The 21,950-nt window shown below is 45.3% G+C and overlaps 1 protein-coding gene across 3 annotated transcripts in view; it reads left to right on the top strand.

The window, feature by feature from the left end:
• Nucleotides 1-21,950, top strand: part of NEGR1 (neuronal growth regulator 1) — a 261,319-nt gene that overhangs the window by 102,051 nt on the left and 137,318 nt on the right. For all 3 annotated transcript variants that reach the window (XM_027463717.3, XM_027463719.3, XM_072041506.1), the window contains exon 2: nucleotides 6,795-7,027. In XM_027463717.3, the coding sequence (XP_027319518.3) occupies nucleotides 6,795-7,027 (233 nt within the window). The remainder of the gene's footprint in view (nucleotides 1-6,794; nucleotides 7,028-21,950) is intronic.

The raw sequence follows: 21,950 nt of genomic DNA, 5'->3' as shown, positions 1-21,950 counted from the left end.
ACGCATTTTTACCGTAGAGCTAAGGACCTGCCGTACAATGGAGGTGCCAGGCAAAGCCAAGTTACGTCTGTTAGGTGTGTTGGTGTTGCTGTGAGACCAAGCTTTGCGGGTCTGATCTCAGATGCTGTTTCGCGGCAGCTGCTGCTCTCCCCGGCTTTACATAACTCCTGTTTATCAGACTTTCCAGAAACCGTCTGCAGATTTCCAGCCATTGGTGACACAACAGTCTCCCTCTGCAGGATATTTTAACATCTGCATGTTTCCGAAATAGTGTAGCTTCTTGGGGAAAGATGTTGCTTCTCTGATGTCCTCCCCGGCCCATCCCTGACCCCCTGTTTCTCCCCTCCCCTCCCCTGCCGCTTGGCCCGCGGCCGATGCCCCGGTAAGGCCGGGACATTTCCGCAGCGCTGCTTTTTGCAGAGGTTTCCTGCGTTCTGCAGAAAGGCTCCCTTTGAATGAAAAGCAGCTATAGCTCAGTGCCTAAACCAATTTCACTGAAGAAAAGATGCTGCAGTAAGCAATAACAGCTCCATTAAGCGCCTCACACCTGCTTTCCCCACGGTGAGAGCTCGCCCACCGCCGGCTGCTGGCAGGGGGACGCTGCCGGCTGCTGAGGGAGCTGGCACCCAGAGCAGCGCTCACAGCACACTGCAGGCATCCTTCACGTCAAATCCTTCTCACTTTTCGGGGAAAAAGGAAGGATCCCGGGGCTCTAGGTACACGCCATGGGCCTTGCCACACAGACGGCAGCAGGACTGCTGGTGGCAGACAGGCAGCCTACACACGAGCGGTTCGTGTCCCACCTGGGGCCTTGCTGCTGGGGATTTATCGAGGAAGCACCCCGGGGTGCCACAAGCTGCCCCCAGCAGGGCCGGGGGGTGGGAGCACCACGGGGAGGCACTCGGGGCCTGCGTTCAGCTGCAGGCCTGTAGGGCAGCGTGTAGGGTTCTTATCCGCGGCTGTGCGATTCAGGTCAAGTAAGTAATTGCACAAGGACTGGGGATAATGGTGGCTTTTGGTCTTACTTAATGAAGATTTTTTTTCTAATTTTTAAGTACTGGCCAAGCACCACGCAGATTTAGCCCCAGACCGTGCATTTAGGGCAGTTCGGAGATGAGCAGAGGGGACAGGCACACGCAGGGCAGGCCGGCTGTGTGTGTGTGCCCCGGGCACGGGGTGTGCGGGGCAGGGGCACAAGCTCCACTACGGCACCCTGGGGGCAGTCGTGGAAAAGGACGTGCACAGCCCTAATTAAAGAAGTGGGAAGGGATGCTTTTACGGAGATTAATAGGTCTGTGTTTTCATTATTGGGAAATAATGGACTGGGGAGCTGGGGAAGTGGGAGGCATCAAAAAGAGAGGATTAAAAACTTTGAGGAAACTGGGTGAGACTGTATTTCTCTGTGCTTACAAATTACAGAAGATCATCCCCATTAATAATGATTAGAAACATTGTAAAATACCTTCATCCGCATGACAACTAACATTAAAATCTGCTTTTTATGCTTGTTGAGTAGAGAATTTCTGATTACCATCATCAGTTACAAAATAAATTGTTTTTTTCCAATCTTCTAAGTTTAGAAATAGAAGAAATATCTTCTGCGTTCAGCTGTAATTTAATCGATAATTTTCCAAGCAATGTAAAGGTAAAAAGAGCAAAACTCTCTTTTATTCAAAGATTGTTACACTTTCCTTAATTGTACTCCTATGCTATTATTAACTTATAAAAATAATCGGTGCTGTGCATGGAGTTGAAAATGTGCGCTGGCGAAGTGCTGCCGTGATGCGCAGGGAGACTGAATGGAGGCAGAGGTGAGGAGGGGGCATCGGGCACCTCCCGTGGGGTTGGCCTGTGGGGCTCCGGCCTCATCGGGTGCCACATCTGCTGCTCGTAGACCCAGAAGGTGCTGAGCAGGAGTCGGGCTCCTCGCTGGAGGACTGGGCTAATCCCGAGGAACAGTGGAGGCTCCCAGTTCTTCATAGTGTTGCATGGAAGCAGCCCTCTGCTCACACTCTCTTGAAAACGTTCGTGGGTGTGCTTCAGGTCCCTGGAAGGTCTGCAAGCCTCCAGGGCAAATCTTCCCACAGCGCAAAACCAAATTTTAGGCTTTTTGTAAAGCTTAGCTTGGCGACTCCTCTTTGAGGCTTTTTATCACGTTTTGCTCCAGTGCTCTGCTGCAGTCCAAAGGCCAAGGCTTGGCTCAGCTCCCCGCTGTGCCCCATCCCAACTCACCTCCCACAGCTCTCGCTGGCTTCCCCCGGGAGGCCCCTGTCTCCTCCCTGCTGCCTCCTGCCCACGCCTTGCCCCCAGGACGCGACAGCTTTGTTGTTCCTGGTGGTTCTTTGCAAACATTCATCCATACAAAGTCAGCTGGTTACACCCCATATTTGGGGTATGGAAAGACTGCTCTTTAGTAGAAAATTATAAATGCATGGAAAAACTGGGGACCAATCCTTCATTTAAAGGGAAAAAAATTCTCATTTGTCGCCCTCATTCCCCTGAAATTAGGTGTGGAGAGCGGAAGCTTTGCTGCAGTGCCCGGTCCCACGCCTGGGCGAATGTGCAATCCAAGCTGCCTGCAGGACACTTTGGAGCCATAAATGCATTTTCAGAAATGAGAAGTGATTTGTACACAGAAAGGGATAAAATTGGCTAGATTAGAAAACATTTCTGAGATGAATCATTTGATTGCTTCTTCCATGGAGTAAATATGCACTTAATCCATTGTGTATTGCGTGCGTACTGGGAAAATACTGCACGTTGGCTGCTATTTAATTCAAAGGCTACTCTGTGCAAAATATTTCTGCCAAATTCTGCAACATTTCCACGTCATCTCATTCTCACAGGGTTAGGGAATATGTGTGGGTTCTGAGTAAATGTAGAGAAAAGGTTGCTCTGGGGTACTGAAGGAGCCTGTTTGGGGAAGGACCTGTATCCGAGCCCTTTTGAACAGCATCTTCTGTTGGACCCGGTGTGCTTCCACAACCCAACATGCTCAGACAGTCTGAACAAGAGCCCCAAATGGTTTCTCCTTGTTACTTTTGTAGAAATACCTTTTTTTTTTTTTCCATCAAACTTGAAAGTCTTCCTCAACAACTAAAACTCTCTTCCATCTTTATCACTCGGTTTTCATGTTTTACACCGCAGTTGTACACTGCATTCCTGTTGTTAATTAGCACTGCATAAAAGACAGCTGGTTTTATCAGGTTTTCACCTCTATCCACGACACCCCTGCACTAGGAGAGTACAGGCATTAATACTCAAAGCTTCTTTGTTTTACAAAGCTATTGCACGTAAAATACTTTTGTGTATCAGATAAAACAGCAAGAGGTCCCACGTTGCCCTCTGTGCTGCTCCGTTTTGCCTTTTCTCAGCGTGCCAGCCCCGACACCCCCGGGCAGTGTTCATGGGCAGCGCGCTCGGGAGGCTGGGCTCGGTCGGACCCGTGCTGCTCCCAGCCAGGACAGCAGCCACCGTCCTGGGGCTCGCTTTAAATCTGATGGGAATCCTGCTTCTGTCGTTAATTCTTAACCACAAATCTCAACTTCTGTGAGCCCTTCTCTTCCTAAGCCAAGCTCATTTGTTCTTACGAGCTGCCCAGGCAGCGGGGCACTTGTGAGGCTGTTTTGTGTGCTGGGCAAGGAGGGGTTGGCTTCATCGTGGTGAGAGTGCCTTCCTGCATGGTGGAGGGGGACAGTGACACATAAATAAATGTCAGCGCCAGTGTGAAGTGAAATTGTACCACCAGAAACACCCATCAGTAACTGACTGCACCCAGCTGCTGCAGAAACGCGCTGTAGAAATACCGGGGAAGGTCTGAGGTTTCCCTGCTTCACCCCAACCCTCTGTTGGCTCTCATCAATATGTCAGCGTTTGGAGGACTTTCAGAGCAGCTCCTTGCACTTGTAGAACAAGTCCAGAGCCCACAGAACTCCTGCAGGGACTCACAAGTTTCTGCTGAGCTCTGTCCTCAAAGCGATGCTTCCCTCTGACATCCCAATTCTCCGCTATATGAACTGGTTCCTTACCCCGTGCCGCACGCAGCTGCTATCAGAGTTATCTTTCTATTCAGATTCCATGTTGAGATCATTAATTAAATGACTGAATAGTTATTTTCATGATCCATTTGTGAAGAATTTCAGCCCGATGCTTCTAGTTTCTTATTCCTAATGGGAATGTCATTTTTCCCTTTAAACAATGCCACCATATGCTTAAGCTACTAAATCACCATTTTCTTCTATTTAACAGTTTCCATAGTTGCACTATTTTAATGTTTTATCAAAGAGATTTATTGCATTATCTTCTGCTGTTGGATTTCCTTCATGTAAAGAACCTCTTTATCAAATAAAAATGTCCCATTAGTCTGTTGCACTTTGAATTACTTTCCTTCAACTTTTGAAGTCATTTTAAAGCCCTGACTTCCATTGTGGTCCCAGTGGTTAGCCTAACATTTGCCTGATTCACTCTCCCCATTTCCTTAAATGTAGATAATGGTGATTATTTTCTAGTCACATAGTACCTTTTTATTACATTTTTTTTTTTTTTTTGGATTTGCAGTTTCCTGCTCTCAGCCATGGATCCGTTCTGACTTTTCCCTGCCCTGGACCCCGTCAGGTGCTCTGCCTGCTCCGTACGGCGCGCTGCTGGGCACTGCTCGATCCAGGTCCAAGCTGCTCCTCCTGGGCACGCTTCTCCCAGCCTTGTTTCCCTGTGCTTGCTGCCCAACCTAGCTCTGATTTCTTTTGCTCAGGTCTCACCTCCTGTCTCCTCACTCGCTTCTTGCAGCTGGTGTTTCCTTGCCTGTGGCCAGGAGGTACTTGCAGTATCTCCAGTGCCTGCCTTCTCGCTGTGTTCCCGTACTTTGCACAGCCTGTGCTTTGCTGGTATTTAATGGTTTTCTTCCCGTCATTATGCTTTCTTTCCTGGCTCTCTGCTCCTTCATGTGTTTTCCTTGCGGCTCACAGAAATCATCTCTCCGACTGCAGTTCAAGAGTGCATCCCTAGTGGAGACAGCCTTTGCTCATCATTATTTGCAGCCGGGTGGAACCCAGACGGCGCTGCCCTAGCACATGTCGCAGTGCCCCTGGGACTGCCGAGTGCCTGTGAACGCTGCCCAGCCTCCCGCTCTCCCACCCATCACCGATGTCCCCAGGCTCTCTCCAGATGTTTCAGAAGGATTAATCCAAGCCCTAAGCCATCAGGATCCGTGCCTCTGTGCTGCCGCTCCCGCACCTCCACGGCTGCAGGCAGGGAAGGCGCGAGCTGCCCTTCCCAGCTAGGTGCTCGCCTCTTACTCGAGAGCCAGTTGCTGAGAAATGCTGTCAGAATTCCTCACTAGCTTCTTACCCGCTTCCTTGATTCCTTCTTATCCTTTCCTTATTCCTGCTATTACAAGTTTTAGTAACTGTGCTGGATGCCCTGCCCCTGGGACTTGTCAGGGACCCGTTGTGGTATCCCTAAGAGTGCGTTTCTTCTCGTCCCAGCGTGTAAGTGAGCAATATGAGAGGAAAAGCTATTTTAGAGAAATTGCAAATGTTTCCTAACGCATGACACAAAATACTGACAACAGCAGTATATTGCAGGGCCTAATTACCTTAGGAGAAGGTTGTACTGCCGTTATGCTAGCATGTTGGCTTGGGTTTTCTTTTTTGGTCGCATATCTACAGAAAAGATTTTCAATTAGCACTGACCTTTAATAGTCCTACTGGGATTTGATTCTACAGATGGTGAAATGGACTACGGATTAGATTTTTCAATACACCTTGTTCTTTGTATTTTCCAACTGATTACTTTTGGACAGTTGGCAGTACCGGGGCTGCTGCATTCAGCTCACAATTCCCTCGCAATCTCCAGTGCCGTGTTCAAACCCCTGAGGTATTGTGTCGAAATGCTGTCAAACTCTTCAGATAGATGTATTTTCATTCTACAGCTGCACTTTTTACTCAGTCAAAAAAAAAAGTCTTTCTGGAGGAATACTTCTGAACTACAATGTAGAAAGAAAGGGGTCTGTCTGGGGTGCAGCTGCGTCTGTTGCACGGTGTCGGTACTCCCCGGGCTCTGATTAAGGCGAGTCTTCTGCCCCTAAGAACACCGTGTTTCATGCAATTGTGCTAATAAACAATAACTGTGCAAAAGCTAAAGAATGGCATTTTAAACAAATCACGCTTACTTGTGTCACTACCATACCACAAATGTCTTAAAAAGGTTGTAGCAGAACTATGCTTTAGCTTTCATTGCTGTCTGCAGGAAACTCCGTGCTAACTGAGTGCACGCTTACTTCAAACAAGATGTCCTGAGCAGGAGATCAGCAATTTCTTCTCTGTTGAGAAGAAAAAGACATTTTTTACATTCTAAGGTGTCATTATAATTTTTGGTGGAGAAAGTTTTTTGGTTCCTTAACTAAATGAGCAGAAGTTTATTGCGTCTTAGGAGAAGGACAGCAGTTCTGCACAGGCCCACGGCTGGTCCTCGTGGGCTGACCCTGGGTGGGCTACGACAGGCAGGCACTGAGCTGAGCTCAGGAAAAAACGAGGCTTCCTCCCTGCTGCTGCCCTGAGCACTCACAGCAGGGAAATCAGACAGGGAGAACATAGCGAAAGACTTATTTGTTTATTGCCTGCTTGTAAGATCGGTTTTTGGTTTTATGATGATTTGCGAATTAACAAATGACTCATGTATTTTGGTTCAAGTCTAAGGTACTGTAGCTGTATTCAGTGTAAAAAATCAATGGCAGGTTAATGGTGTTTGAAAATGTTTAGATTTGTGTACTTAATGGTTTCACTTTTTTTCCCCAGGTGTTATTTGGAAGATGGAGCGTCAAAAGGTGCCTGGCTGAATCGGTCAAGTATTATTTTTGCTGGAAGTGATAAGTGGTCAGTAGATCCCCGAGTTTCAATCGCGACAGCAAATAGAAGAGAATACAGCCTGCAGATACAGGACGTGGATGTGACAGATGACGGTCCCTACACCTGCTCTGTGCAAACTCAGCATACTCCGAGAACCATGCAGGTGCACTTAACTGTACAAGGTATGTGTTTAAACTAATCGCAAATTGTCATGGAAAATGTACTAGAAAAATCTGTGTTTATAGATGGGAAAAGCTAGCTAAGCACTTTTTTTTTTTTGGTATATGCAGCCACAGACTGTATATATTTTATAGAAAGTGTTTTCGCAATCCAATCTTTGATCTATTTAAGTCTACCTGCCCTTCACTGGTCATGCATAAAATTGGAATGTATGTTGACAGTCGGTTCCAGGTCCCAACAAATAGATAGTACTGAATGGTTCAGCAGTTGACGCTAGCTCTGATTGCCCGTTTTTGGTAAAATTTCTGACATTGCCTGGTTTACCTGCAGCCTCTGCTGGGGGAGCAGATCCCCAGCTGCAGTCATTCCTTTGGGGGCTAGAAGTGGCCAGGAGTCCTAGCAGGCCATTTCAAAACAGACGTGCTCTGTTGTAGCTCATGATGGCTGTCTCAGTGCACAGTTTAATGAAAAATACCTGAACATGCTTGTTATGTGGAGGGCAAAAATACGAAAGGAAAACACAAGTACAGCAGTTTTGTTCCCTGGAATGGTATTGTGCAGGTGTCTCTCCGTTTGCTGTAGTCTCCTGTGTGGCTCAAAATGTGGTTGCTTTGCATTGTGCTCAGCCTAGGCATCGTGTATGGGTGCATGCTCATGTAGAGAGTTGGGAGAAGGTTTCCAGCCTCTGCATTGTCACACTGAAACCCAGTATTGCCAGAAACAACCCCACTGTCTTCGTGCTGCCAAGACGTGTTCAGAAATAAGAGCGGGGCCGGGCAGGAGCAGTGCCAGGGCCGTGCTGCATGCCAGCGGTGAGCCACGGCTCCGGGGGCTTCTGGCTGTGCCCATCACCCTCAGCATGGCCATGGGGTGGGCGTCCTGTCCCCGGGGCTCTCACCCGGCTGTCTGCATTCAGCTGGTGTGTGAAAGGCAGAGTAATTCATCTGAGCACCTCGAGTGTGTGCCATCACAAACACGGTTATAACAGCAAGAATTAACTCATCAGCCAAATGAGAGTGAGTAAAGCAGGTTTCTTTCAAAAATATAAATGCACAATTCATTAAGACCAAAATAAACAAGTTAAGACAAATGTAAGCTGATTTTGCTGTAACATAAAAATCCGTAGTTTTTCTTTCAACAAGACCGCAATTTTCTCACGGAAGTACTGACTAAGATCCCAATATCGTTAAGTAGAGAAGTCCATTTATTTCCAGGAGATGGTTTTCTGTTACAGGCGCTGCAGAACAGGGGTGTCAGCTTTACGCAGTATTGATAGCGCTGTTCCAGGGTGAACAATTCTTAGTTCTGATTATCTTTGTAATAGTTAATGCCCTCGCACAAGGGGCTAAAAAAATAGTTGGAAATTAATTGCATTTATAAAACATATAAACAGGAGCTTAAAATTAATTAGGCTAACTGCAAAAATATAGAGAAATAATAACTCAATAGTTAAAATATGCATAATTATTAAGCGATTGCATTTATATCTTCAGAAATGCAAAGTATAACCTAAGGCTTTAATTTATTAGTCTTTGGTGTAATCATCATTAACATTTTCTTTTGCATTTTTATGAGTAATAAAGCAATGAATATAAAACAGAAGAATTGAAATGGCAATCTCTATTAATCCATATGGCACACCAGAATCCCTTACAAGTAACACGTATGAAATGCTTCTCGGACTAATTATTCTTAACCGCTGGACCTTCAGACCCCGACGGTTTGTATGTTAGACTCTAACTTTGTAAGCGCTAAGGGTAGTTGTGGCATAAAGAATATCAGGAGAGCCAGAAAGCCATCACTCAGTCATTTTTACAACTTTTCCTCAGAGGCAGCTGTTCTGTGAAGACCTGTGTGTGTTCTGCTTATATGGGGGCTTCAGGGAACACAGACGGATTTCTTTATAAGCAGTTGGGTTGGGAAGTTGAAATGAAGAAGCTGTGACAGCATCAATTATTATTTCAGTTGTGTATATATTCAATTTCTTCAATATTAATTCAGTTTTATGTAAGAAAGAAGTAGCAGCTCTATGAATCGCAGCTAGAACAAGAGAACCATTTTCAAGACAAAGCTGAAAAAAATCACCAACTACTTTTTCCTGTGTTGTGCCATTATCACTTAGCTAATAGCACTTAGGTAATTGCAAGCCCTGCACTCGTGCTCGCTGCTGCCTTCAGCGTCCCAGCCCCGCACCACAGCGTGCCCACGCACAGCGTCCGGAGCGGGTCACCCATGGCTGCGCTGCTAACAAAGCTCCTGCTTCACCTTCCCTGTGCCGGGGCTCAGGAGGTGCGGCACGAGATTTATGTGTCCTTTGAGATGGAGACAGACCTGTCTGAAAGTAACTGAGGCTGTAAAGGAAACATCAAACAGCTAATTGGTGCTGTAGCTTATGTGTGCTTTCCTCCAGAATGGGGTTCGCAGGGATGACATAATAACATTTTATGGGGGCAGTTTTATGTTTCCCCTTTATATTGTTCATGACTTCGTATTGAAAGATTAGAAATAACTTCTGCTAGTGGGGAAAAATAAATGAAGGGAAAAGCACATCTTTAGCCAAAGTAAAATCATTCAGTCAAAGGGCTGGGTTTCCATTTACACTGTGAATAAATGATCAGCAGCAGATCTGGAGCGGCACATGAAATAAAGGAGCAAAGAAAAATTTAAAAGCAAAGACTTAGCCCTTTAAAATTCCTCTGCCCTACAGGCTGTATTCCATCGAATAACACTGAAAGAAGACATTCTCTTTCTGAAAATAGCAGAACTGGAGGAGCCAGGGGTGTATGCAGTGGGTTGTAAATTAAATGAATAAAGACTTATGTCTGATCATAAGCTCTCAAATAGGTTAAACTCCAGACTGAAAAATTATTTGCTGTGAAACCTCCACTTCAAAAGCTGTGTAAATCCAACTCTGCTTCCCTCTCTGTCTTCTCTCTCTCTTTTTCTCTTTGGTGAGATCTTTCTATACACACAGATCCTGTAGCTCTCGTTTTGAATACTCTCTACTCTGCTATTTGGGCTGACAGTTTCTGATCTTATTTATCTAAATGTTTCAGAGAATAAATACATTTTAGTGGGTTAAGGATGTCTTAATTTCCATGAGTAAAACACAGAAAGGTAAAGAGGTCCAAGCCACAAAATCAGCATTTCTGCCAGCCTCCCTGGCTAAGCCTGTGGATGGTTCCTGTTTTGTTTTCCTTGGCACGAACGTTCAATAAATTCATCCCGCCTCCATTACTTCCACTTTTATCTGTTTTCTGGCACTTTACAAGAGGATCCCCAAACATAGTTTTGGCTGCATTGGACCACATGTTGTACACTCACAGGTTAAACCACAGATCTTGTGCACAAAAAATTCCCATGCCGTGAGATGATCAGTAAAACAGCTGAAGGTAAGGAGGTGCCACTCCATCCCTGCCCCATGTGCAAACACAGGGAGAGACCCGGCAGGGTTTGGTGAGCTGGCCACCAGCAGAGCCTGACATTGAACTTCAGCCTGCCAAATCCCTGCACAAAGCTGTAGCGAGACCTCCAGGTCAAGTTTAGATCAGTGCTACTTATTGCATAGCTAGACCTTTTTGTGCCATGAGAATTATTTGAGATAATTGTTAAAGAAAGAAAAAAGCCTAATGTGTCTTTAGTCCCATTTACATCAGTGAAAGAAAAAACAGATGAAAGAGAGGAAGATAATCCAGTTAACTTTATTTCGGTGACCTTATTAAATGGGAGTGAGAATTATGAAGTAATTAATTAAAAGTTTAGAAGGTAGGAGTTTGTAATCAACTTAATCTACATCAGAGCCAGATGCTTGATCTGCAGAGTCGTGAACTGCAGATGATTTAAATATCAGGAGCTTGCTGTAGTTAAGTCAAAAAATGAAATACCTCTTACCATACTACATTGCCCATAATTTTCCTACGGAAAGGTTGCCATTTCTGCCATTTCTAATCTGACATTTATTCTATCAAAGTTTAGCTTGCATCCTCCGAGCTGTGTTTCCCCTTCAAGGTGCAGAAATACTAAGACACGTTTACCAGCAGCCCCCAGAGTTAATTCTGCCCACAAGCTGAGCCGAAGGTCACAGCCCCACTGCCACCCGCGTGCAGGTGTCAGGATGTGGTGCTGGCCGTGCTGGCCATCGGTGATGGGGGGCACCGTGTGTGACCCCCTGACACCCAGGGAGGGCCTCTGGGCTCCTTGGGGAACACAGGACACACCAGAGGAGATTGCTGCGCTCAAGATAGCAAAATAAGGGCTGGGAGGGAATTTCGTGACATTTAATAATACGTGTGGTGTGGGTCCCAGGACAGTGGGACAAACGTACAGCTTGAAGGACTGCACCACTACAAGACCCAACGCCTTCGACCCCATCAGTGGGGGCGTAGCAGCCCCACTGATGACACGTCAATGCTTTCCATGGGCACCAAAGTGCTGACGCTGCAGAGACGGGGACACAAACAGTCTCCTACAGTAGTCTCTTGAGGCCCTAACTTTGATTTTGGTATGCTCTGGGTCCACCATGCTCTTGGGACCACGCCGGGAGCAGCCCCGGGGCATGCAAGCTGCTGCCGTGCTCCTGTGCTGCCCCTGGCATCCCGTGCCTGTGCGCTGTCTGTGCTTGGAACTCCGTGCGTGTAAATAATTCAGTTGTCTATGCAAATGCAATTTATAGATTCAGTCAGAAACCACAACCTATATTTTTGATTTAAACATGTATAATATTTCCAAAGTAATACTCAAGGCCCTTTTTCTGTTTAATAAACCTCCTTAATGTCCCCTAAATATTAATGTATTGATTTAGTCTTTGCAATGTTTGCAAAGTCTAATTTGTTTCCTCAATCAGGCCGAGAGGGACTTGCGTTTGGAGCTAACGAGATAAATCTTACCCAAATTTATTTAAAGTGGGACAAAATAAATATGCAAAAGACTTCTAAAATCATATAACAACCACTTTCCAGCTAAAACTGACAATCCATTACTCTTTTAAATTGCCAGCACTCGAGTAGGATGTCAGTTTTCGTTATAAAATTAACTCACAAGTGCCAGCCACTGTTATCATCTTGTCCCTGCTCAGCACACGAAGAAAAAGGCCCAGAGGCATGGTTGCAGGGGTGGGGTGGCTCACCCAGGGGCTCAGCTGCAGAGCCCCACCGCTGACCACACCGCCTGCTCCCGGACCCACCTGTGGGGCTGGCTGCTACCAGCGGCTGCATCCGCAGCAGAGTTCGTTAATGACTGATCAGGACATTTTCTCCAGTTCTTGTATTTTTCATCCATTCATTCAATCCCTCCCACATTCATAGAGCTCAGGGCATTCAAATGAGCTGCAGGGGCTCGTTCGCTCTGAGATGGGTACGTATGGCTTTTACCCTTCTTTAAAAGCCTTAAATCATAGAAAATGTTTGCATTAGCAGGTGATCTCATTTACCAGGATGTAAATCGGGAATATTTTATCTGAAGTACAGCAGGGCTCTACTAGTCTGAAACTCATAATTCTGTGATGTTGGAGCTGCTTTACAGTCACGGCTGCAACTGAATTTCCATTATAAGCCTGAAATTTCCATCTTCTGAAATCTGCAGGCAAAGGATAATCAACACAAAATAATCATTTGCTCTCTGGTCCAAAGTATATTAGTTCTGTTACATTTGAATTAATTTGAATGAGTTGTTTTGTGACCTGTGAGAGCCTTACAAAAGATGTGTCCAGCAGAGCCCAAGGTGACTTTCAGCAGCTCCTTGCACTATGCAACAGTGCCAGAAGCAGAAGGGAGAAGGGAAAAATAAGGCGTAAAGCAAAAACGCACAGCTTAGTTTAATGAGCATAGTAATTGAATGCGAAGGGCAAAAATGTGGATGATTAAATTCTGCATTTGGAGTCAGTTAGCTTAGTTAGGGTGCCCACCGCTGCCTCCACAGCACAGGAGGGGGCTGTGAGCAGCCCCGTGGCCGCGGCCTGGGGAGCTCTGTGAGCACGAGATCACCCCAAATACAGCAAAAACAGCCAGCTGGAAAAGCTGTGTGGCACTCAACTTGTCGAAAGAATGACAAACCCTTTTGAAGGAAAGATTTTAAAAAGGCTTTTAGAGAGACAGCGAATTCGGAATGCTTAGAATGTATCAAAGGGAGCTGCTGGCTGTGTCAGCGCTGTGGGGCGGTTGTCTTCTGGGGCTTATCAGCATTACAGCAAGCACAGGGCAAATCCATAGCTTTGCATAAGAATAACTGAAGTGGATGGTGTGAATAAAAACTGGGACCCACAAGGATCATTGAATCCAACTCCTGGCTCCACACAGGACCACACAAAAACCAGACCCTGTGTCTGAGAGCGTTGTCCAAACGCTTCCTGAACTCCAGCAGGGTTGGTGCCCTGACCACAGCCCCGGGTGCAGACCCTTTCCCTAACCCCCAGCCTGACCCTCCCCTGTCCCAGCTCCATGCCGTCCCCTCGGGTCCTGTCGCTGTCCCCAGAGAGCAGAGCTCAGCGCCTGCCCCTCGTGAGGGAGCTGCAGGCCGCCATGAGGCCTCCCCTTGGCCTGCTCCTCTCAGGGCTGAACACACCAGAGGCCTCAGCTGCTCCTCACACATCTTGCCCTCTACATCCTTCACCACCTTCATAGCCCTCCTTTAGACACTGCCTAATTGTTTTATGTCCTTCTCATATTGCGGCACCCAGAGCTGCACCCAGATTTTTAGTTTCTTCCTATTTCTACTGAAAGTGCCGTTGACCTCCCTACTCTTCCCCATCTCAACAAAAAGACTTTTTGTCAAGGAATTTGCAGCTGGAAGTGTTTGACTTGGTACACATGAAGGCAATTTCCAGGTTAATGCCCCTTGGCAGTGCCTGGCACGCTGAGCCAGTTCCAGGGCTGCCCACTCTGGGAGCTTTCATTGTCACCCAATGTGCTGCTCCCACAGAATTTCGCAGCACAAACACTGATGGTCTTTTTCACTCAAGAGTCAATACTCTGTCAAGAGTCGCTTCGAAGACTAAAATTAAAATGCTCATTTTTTTTGGTCATACTACCTCAGAAATACAATCATCAGCTGAAAATAGGTTGTGGCAATGCCGAGACTTTAATTACAATTACTTTATTCAAATGCAAGTTCATTTGAACACATCCTCCAGAACCTTATTTCATAACAGCAATGAAGTACAGGAGATTTTAAAGATGTAAAATCTGGCTTATAACACTTTGACGGGTTTGGTTACATGTAAGCACATGCTCTTCTGACTGTTGTTCCTACAGGCTCTATTATTCCTTCTCTGAATGCCTCTTCACAGTCCTGTTGTTTCAATTAAAGGCAATTGGGCTGGCCTGGAAAAACTGAGATGGTAATTATTTTGTTATTCATTACCATCATTGCAACACTGCAAGCAGCTTTGGTAGTCTCTACCCTGAGTAAACAGTGTAATATTTTATTGAGCTTTCTGCTGCCTGTCACTGTGATCACTGTGATTACTGTGATTTATCTGATTCTTTTTTCATTGGATTTCCTGTTATTTACGCTTCTGTAGTTCTAGACTGTCAGTTGACAGGAGAAAAAAGGTGTCCCATGTTTTAAAGTTAATTTTTTCCTTGGAGCATTGTTAACAAAGACAGAAAGTTAAATATATGTGGAAATTATCCCACCTGGTGCAGGTTACATCTAGAATTTTTTGTTTTCTCTTGCAGAAAGGACTTTAATCTAAATGTTTAGTGAAGTTCAACTAGGAGGCTGCAAAAACACTTATTTTCCCTAGATGAATTCTAAGCATTTTGGAAAATCCTTATCTTCTGTTTCTATGTGGTTGAGGAGAAAAGATATAAAAGTATTTTTAGAGTGAAAACTTTGGCATGGTAAGGTTTTCAGTAAGTTCTTCTGCACAGCATTCTGCATAGCAATTACAAGGTGCTACTTCCAGCATTCTGCTCATTCCAAACTAGGAAAGGAACTGATCCACATATGAAATCCACCTCAGTAAAGATGGAATGGAGAGAAACGGTAAAATGGAGCAACCCCTCAAAGAGCACTGTGCCGTGAGGGTGGGTGGTAGATGTGGTTTGCTCCTCGCTCCCAGGCCCAGGTGGGTGCCCCTGGGCCATGTCCAAGCATCCTGCGCCTGCCTGCTGGGTGCTGGGCACTTCTGCGGGAACGGCCTCTGTCAGCAGCGTGCTCTTAGACTGACTAAAACTAATGGCAGCTGACATACCAAATATCGTAGCTGAAATACGATAATCTGATAAAAATCTTTTGTCAAGTTCCGTTAATGTTTAAAAAGTGAAATAAATGGCAACTGAATTTATGGTCCCCATCCCTGCTTCCCAAAGAGTGAGGCTTTCCCTGCAGCATCACTTGTCTTCTGGTGCTGCTGAGGGATGATGGAGAGGATCGTGCCTCCGTGGACATCAGGCTCTGTCCACATGTACTTTTAGAACCCATCGCTCATTTACAGTAACAAATAGACTGTTCAAGGCTCCAGGGCACAAAAGATGATTCATTTTACCACAAATGCAATTAAACGGCACCTCAACAGCATGAAGATTTGCTCTGTGGGAATCTAGGTGCCAGCCAAGTCATGCTTCCCCTCTGTCACGTTAGCCAAAATCCTGCAGTTGTTGCTTGGAGTGCAGGGGTGGCCACGAGCCCCCAGCAGGGCAGGGGCTGTGGGAGCAGGGCAGGGGCGCAGGGGGCTGCTGGCCCTTACCTGCGCTCCTGTTTGGCATCGGGTGCGGGTGCTGAGGATGGGACAGTGGCACCCGTCCTGCTTGGCAGGGATGGTAGCGGGCAGGGCAAACCTGGAAATGAGACACACCTTCTGCAAACTTCTTAAAGCCAGAGATAAGAGCACCATGGAAACCTGAGGGCAGAACCAATTTTGTGTGTGTTGTTGTATACCGTGACATTGACTGGTTAACAGCAAAGACTTGGAGAATTACCCAGTCTTTTGCTGCAGTAATGAAATTCCACGTTACCTTTTAAACTGCTTAGCTGGCTATACTGCAGGTCAAAGAACTGTAATTGTAAACACTGGGAATAGTGTTCCTAGTACCAGTGCAGGTGATTATGGGCATTTGTATGTAATTAAAATTAGTCTAATTAAACAAACAAACAAACAAAAACCTTTATAACACTTCACCTTTTGAAATTCTGAAAACCTAGGTGCAAGTTTTCATTAACACATCACTTTGCTGAAGTGCCCCGTGGAGGCTGCAAGCTGCCGCTCTGGCTCTGGTTCCCACCTGCGTGCAGCCCCTGCTGCCCGGCGGCCTGGAGCTGTGGGGTCAGCCAGTCGGGGACAATCCCAGCCTGCCTAAATTCACCAGTGCCCAAAGCATTTCAAAAGGTTCAAGCTGTAAATCCAAGAAGATTTGCAAGAACCACTACAGAAGGATGCTGCTGCTAGCGCCTTCCTGCCCTGCGTCTTCCAGCCCTCCTGCCTCCACCCCAGCTTTGCTTCTCACTTTTTAGTGCAGACCAAGAGAGAGAGGCTGGAAATGGGGTAAAAATAAAGAAGCTGACAGTAATTTCTTTTAGGGAACCATTGCTAGAGCAATGCAACATGGTAGAAATAATAGCTCTAACTTTTTGTTACTTCTTCAAAAAGCAGGCAGTTGGCTGCCAGCTGTGCACCCTGTCACGTTCCAGCTCCTGGTGCTCTTTGCTTGACTTTGTCACTGTTCTGAATTTGCTCTCAAATCATTCTAAATTCGGTCTCTTGCGCTGTACTGATCAGACATATTGGAAACTTATACAGTGAAAAGTTTTTTACATTAGCTATGGACTAAAATCAATGCATTGTCAACAAATAAATAATGACTGTCCTTTTATAGCTGGACTCTGTTTAAACTAGGATTAAATTTATATAACTACTGCTAAAGAGAGAAAAGTATTATCTTGCATTTTAAGAGTGGGGACCATTACAGACTAGAGAGAATGAAAATGGGCACAATTCACAGCATGAAATTGCACTTATGATGCTTAGCAATATGAAAATCCAGCCAGCAGGGCATTGGTGGAGATAAATAAAATCGGTGGATATTTCATCCACATTTATTTTTAAGTGACATGTCCACAGTCATACACCAGATAACTGGCAGGAAGAGATTTTAGAGTCCTTGTGCCTTAATGCCATCTGTTAGTAATGGCTGTACTGGGGTGCTTGAGCATATGCACGTGGTGTTTATGTGCCCAGCAGTTGTATTCAGATTTTAGGTTGAATTATGGCATCGTTCAGTACAAATAGGGTGAATATAAAGGCTGAATATGGAGGGATATTTTGTATACTTGTCTTTCATAACAGATAAGATTCTGTAATTGCGAGGGATCGCTGTGTTAGCAGTGCGTGTCGGTAGCGAATGTTTAGAAGTCAGAAGTAGAAGATTTGGCTCTCTTCCAGTCCAAAAGTTCTTCTACTTACTGACTGTAATTCTGCACATAACTTTTGCTTTTCTAACAGGTAAAAATGTTGTGCCCTAAACCCAACCAGTTGTAAGTGTCGATATAATGCGCTTAAAAAACTAAAAACATTGAAATTACTGTCTGGAATTTTGAAACCCTATTAAGCATTAGTCTTATTGGAATAATTAGACAGTAAAATCTGTAAAAGCGTGAAATGACTTGTAGTTTGGGCTCTTCAGAAAGTTGTTGACAGATCTGTTTTAGATTTCCCTTTCTATGAAATTTAAACAATCAAGCTGTCTTCTCTGAGGAACACAGCTGTAATTAGTCTCTACCATTTTTATTTTATTTGTCCCTGTACAGTCTTTGCCGATATACTTTACTTTGCTTCTGTGTCTGCACACAGCTACAGAAGCAGCATTGTATCTGCTAACACTTGCAGCAGTGTTAAAGCCAGGACGAGCAAGGGCTGTGCACAGCATTAGATGGGACCGGGCAACGCGCTTGCTTCTGAGGAGGCAGGAGCACGGTCCCTCACACCGGTGTGGTTCTCAGATAATCCCTCCTCTCTGACCTAACAGGGGTCCACAGGCAGCATTTCTCCCAGATCCACTGTGGCATCACCGTGCTGCACCTTCCAAGGCAGCGAGGTGCTGCTCGTGCTCCTCATTGCTGCGTGGGGAACGCCGTGCACGTCTGCCCGAGGCGGGGGCACAAGGGCTGTGAGCGAGCTGTGCGCACACACAGAGCGGGGAGCTCTGGGGAGTGCTGCCAGCAGCCACCACGGGTGTAAGCTGGGCTCAAAGGCCTGTCACCCAAACACGCAGAGCCAAAATGCCAGGCAATTTGTGCTGTAACTTCTGGATCGTTCAGAGTGCCTCAGTGAAGCATCAGCAAAATTCTGGTCTTAAGTGTGTTAGATTTGCATCAGCAGCGTTCTCCTTTAAAATGGACTGTTATCTAAAAGTACCACCGTCAGCCTTATTTCTGTAGCACCAAGCCAGGTTTGCAGTTTGCAAGGTTTTCTTATTCCCTCCCACCTCGCCCCCCACCCCAACATCACCTTTGGAGCTCGATGCTCACCGGGCAAGGAAGCCCAGCCCGGCCGTGCCGGCCAGCAGGAAGGTGTTTGGGGCGTGGGCTGCCTTGTGGCTGTTGTTCTAAATGCTTTGCAATTCATATTTCTTTGTCAGCCTCTTCCCACACTGCTTTTCTTTGCAGAAGCATCAGCTGTAGGAATGAAACTAGGCCAAGCACCAGTAGGAATGGGATGGGGGTTGTAAGCAGTGACGAGGAGTAAACTTGGGGGACCCTGATCGGATACGTGCAATAAAAGGAGCTGGATGCTCCGTGCTGCATTTCCATCTTTAATGCTGGAGATGCTCATGGCAGACAGAACGTGTTTGTCTTTTATTTCTCTATACAACACGTAGCATTTAAACCTGCACTGCATGCTGCTGCTCTGCTTCCAGCCATAGGCTGGGTGAAGGAAATTGCGGAGCTTGTGTACCTGCTTTTAAATTAATGACATCCTTGAGAGATGGCATTATTATCCAGAACAGTGCAGAGGACGGTGATTTATATCCTTTGTAGCTAACTCTGCTTTAGTAAAAGCTGATGCATGACCTCGTAGCATACCAGAGTATTTCATAAAGCTGAATAAATTATACATAGGCAAAAATATTCTACCTCCAGTGACCAGTCCATTAATAGAAATCCATATACAGGAAGGGGTGGAAAGATCTCATTAGGAAAACCAGACGACAGTAAAATACATGAACTCGAACAACTGGAGATTCTGTCAAAGAAAACGACTGTTTAGGCTGAGAAGAGGAATTCCCTTTGCTTCAGAGGCAGCCGTAGGTTGCACTGCAAAACTGCAGCAGCTTTCTAGAAATTCACAGGGATCTCAATCCATAAGCATACACACAGAATATTAAATAAAGATATGACCTTTCTCCATTAATTACAGAATATCTGCAGGTGTTTATAGTTGCAAGATAATCAGTCTTGAAAAAAATACATATAAGTGTCATGCTCTTCTTTGTAAGGTTTTTATGTGGAGGCTGTCTGATCTATCACTGGGTGAAACCCGGTAGGATAAAAAAATTGCCCACAGTACTAAACAGTGCAGAGAGGATATTTGCGTCCATTGCCGAGGATATTGCTGCATCTGGTTCTGTTGCATGTTCATACATCTTTCCCTGAGCTACGGCAAACTTTTCTGCATTGCACAGGTGATTTAATTAAACAAAAAAATAATAATGGTGAATTAGCTCTTTAAATCCCACCTCCAGTGTATCAGGATGTGGTTCTTCCCTTTGAATTTACTTGGTGCTACATCTTTGCATGCCTTTATGAACTGGGAACCTACAGAAGAGGAATATTTTGTACAAGGAGTTTCTTGGATTCATAGTTATGAGAGAATTGCCAGGAATGAACAAGCATGGGGAGGATTTATCGAAGCGGTTCCTTCTCATACACTTTTCTTTCTGGAATCCTCTGCAGATTAATTTTGGTTTTCTGGCTTAAGCAAGGGAAGGAGGATGGTGACGATGTTCTAAAGCAGCAAAATCCACCAGTTGGAAAGAGCAAAATAAATGTGTGTCTTTAAACAGAACTCCCGGTGTTAGTTTAGGAAAAAACCTGGAAAGTGAAGTCACAGATCGCTACTGTAATACCGAACGGTAAGGAATTTGAAAGAAAGCTTTAAAGGACACGGCTTAAGTGTTTCCTGCCTGGAAAATCTCCATTTGAAAAAGTTCATCTTTCATTGTACAGCTTTCATAAAGATGTAAAGAAAACTTTACAGCTTTTATGGATCAGATTATTCTGGGCCAGCGAATGCAGAGGTTACCTGACCTGAGGCTGCATGGTGCAGTCTCTGTGGGGGAAGTAAAGATGCTGTTGTTCCCAATTCCACCATCTGAGATACCTTCATACTGAGGTCTAATTTTGGAGGGTTTAGTTTTCTAAATTGGGCCCTCAGCAGAGGAAGCTTCTGCTGCTCTGCTCTCCAGCTGGCAGCAGGGAGAGGATTTTGCCCTTTCCAAAGTGCTGCGGCGTGGGAAGCTGGAGCCTGCGTGCCCCCCAGGCTGAGCGCTCCCTGCATGACCTCCCGCCTCCCCATCGCCTTCAAGGCTCTCTTACAGGTACAGTGTATCTGCAGGACTGATAGGAATGTATCTGAGCAAGGATTTTACAAATAGGGAAATATTTCAGGGAAATGACTCATAGTTTCAGTATGTCTCAGTCCTTAGGTAACAAAGGAGCATTAGATGCAGAATAACTGCAAGGACATCCCATTTGTACTGACCGTCCCATTTGTACTGACCGTCCCGTTTGTACTGACCGCCCCGGTGTAACCAAACAGCTGCAGGTTTCATCTGGAAAGGGCCTGCATGTGGTATATGAAACGGTAATTATAATATTGTTAACAAGTTGCAAAAAACAGCCCAGTAGTGACTGCAAGCATGAATTAATCTGGAATCCCTTAACAGAAAGAACAAAGGAAAGAAGTTTTTAAAATGTATTTGTTAACACTCAGGGTTTATGGTAGAGAATAATCCTAATTATTCTCTTTTCTATTGATACTTACAGTGATGATATAGAGTTTTGGAATATATTCACTAAGAAAATATTTTTGGCTCTCCTGCCAGGAGAGGTGGCTATGTCAAAGGCCACTACGTCTCAGTCTTGGTCTACTGCAAGCACTGAGCCCAGTCTACAAAGAAAAAAACCATGTCATACAAAGAACCGAGGGAACCAATTTCAGCAGAAAAGTTCAGCGAGACCCAAGTACTGCCATACTCAAATGCAGCTGCAGGCTCACAGGATAAACTAAATTAGAATCCTGTTTGTAGCAAACAGTAAATCGAAGACCTCTTTGAGGCAATTAGCAAAATCAGAGCCTCCTTTGAAGCAAACAGGCATGAAAATGCCGTTCTTGCACTGATTTTGCAAATGCTTAATTTTACAACTTTCTGGAGTGCCGTGCAGTGTGCTCAAAGGGCAGCAGAGCCGAGTATCTAACACAGCGCTGAGTTTGGTGAGTTGTTTTTTTTATTCATCCAGATATATAAGCATCTTTTCAATAAAATGAGTGATGAAGGAGAGTCGTTGACATAAACCCCGCTTCTGGCGAGTTACAGTTGCAGCCAGATGCCCTTTGGGATTTCCACCTTACACCCAGTGAGCAGTGACAAAGACAAGCAGCAGTCACTGCGGGGACAGGGGAAGTGCCAAGCAGCAGTAAAGGGGAGAAAGGCAGAAAGATAAAACCCCGGCTTCATCCAGATCTGAAGAAGTATACGTGTTGTTGTTCTTCTGTGATATTTAATTCCATCTGATATATCCAGCAAAACACTTGGTTACAAAGCGAAAATATAGATAGTCCCTGTACCCTAAAGTCACGGTTCACATCTTTATCCTTCAATACTTTAGTAAAACCATTTAATTTTTAAAGGGCTTACATTCACATTTATGCTTCCATCAGATAATGCTCAGGATTTGAATATACCTCAGGATTTTATCTCCCTTTATCCA

The sequence above is a fragment of the Anas platyrhynchos genome, chromosome 8 (assembly GCF_047663525.1).
Source record: "Anas platyrhynchos isolate ZD024472 breed Pekin duck chromosome 8, IASCAAS_PekinDuck_T2T, whole genome shotgun sequence".
Taxonomy (NCBI): domain Eukaryota; kingdom Metazoa; phylum Chordata; class Aves; order Anseriformes; family Anatidae; genus Anas; species Anas platyrhynchos.
The sequence above is the reverse complement of the archived record's forward strand: the minus strand, read 5'-3'. Positions and strand labels throughout refer to the sequence as shown.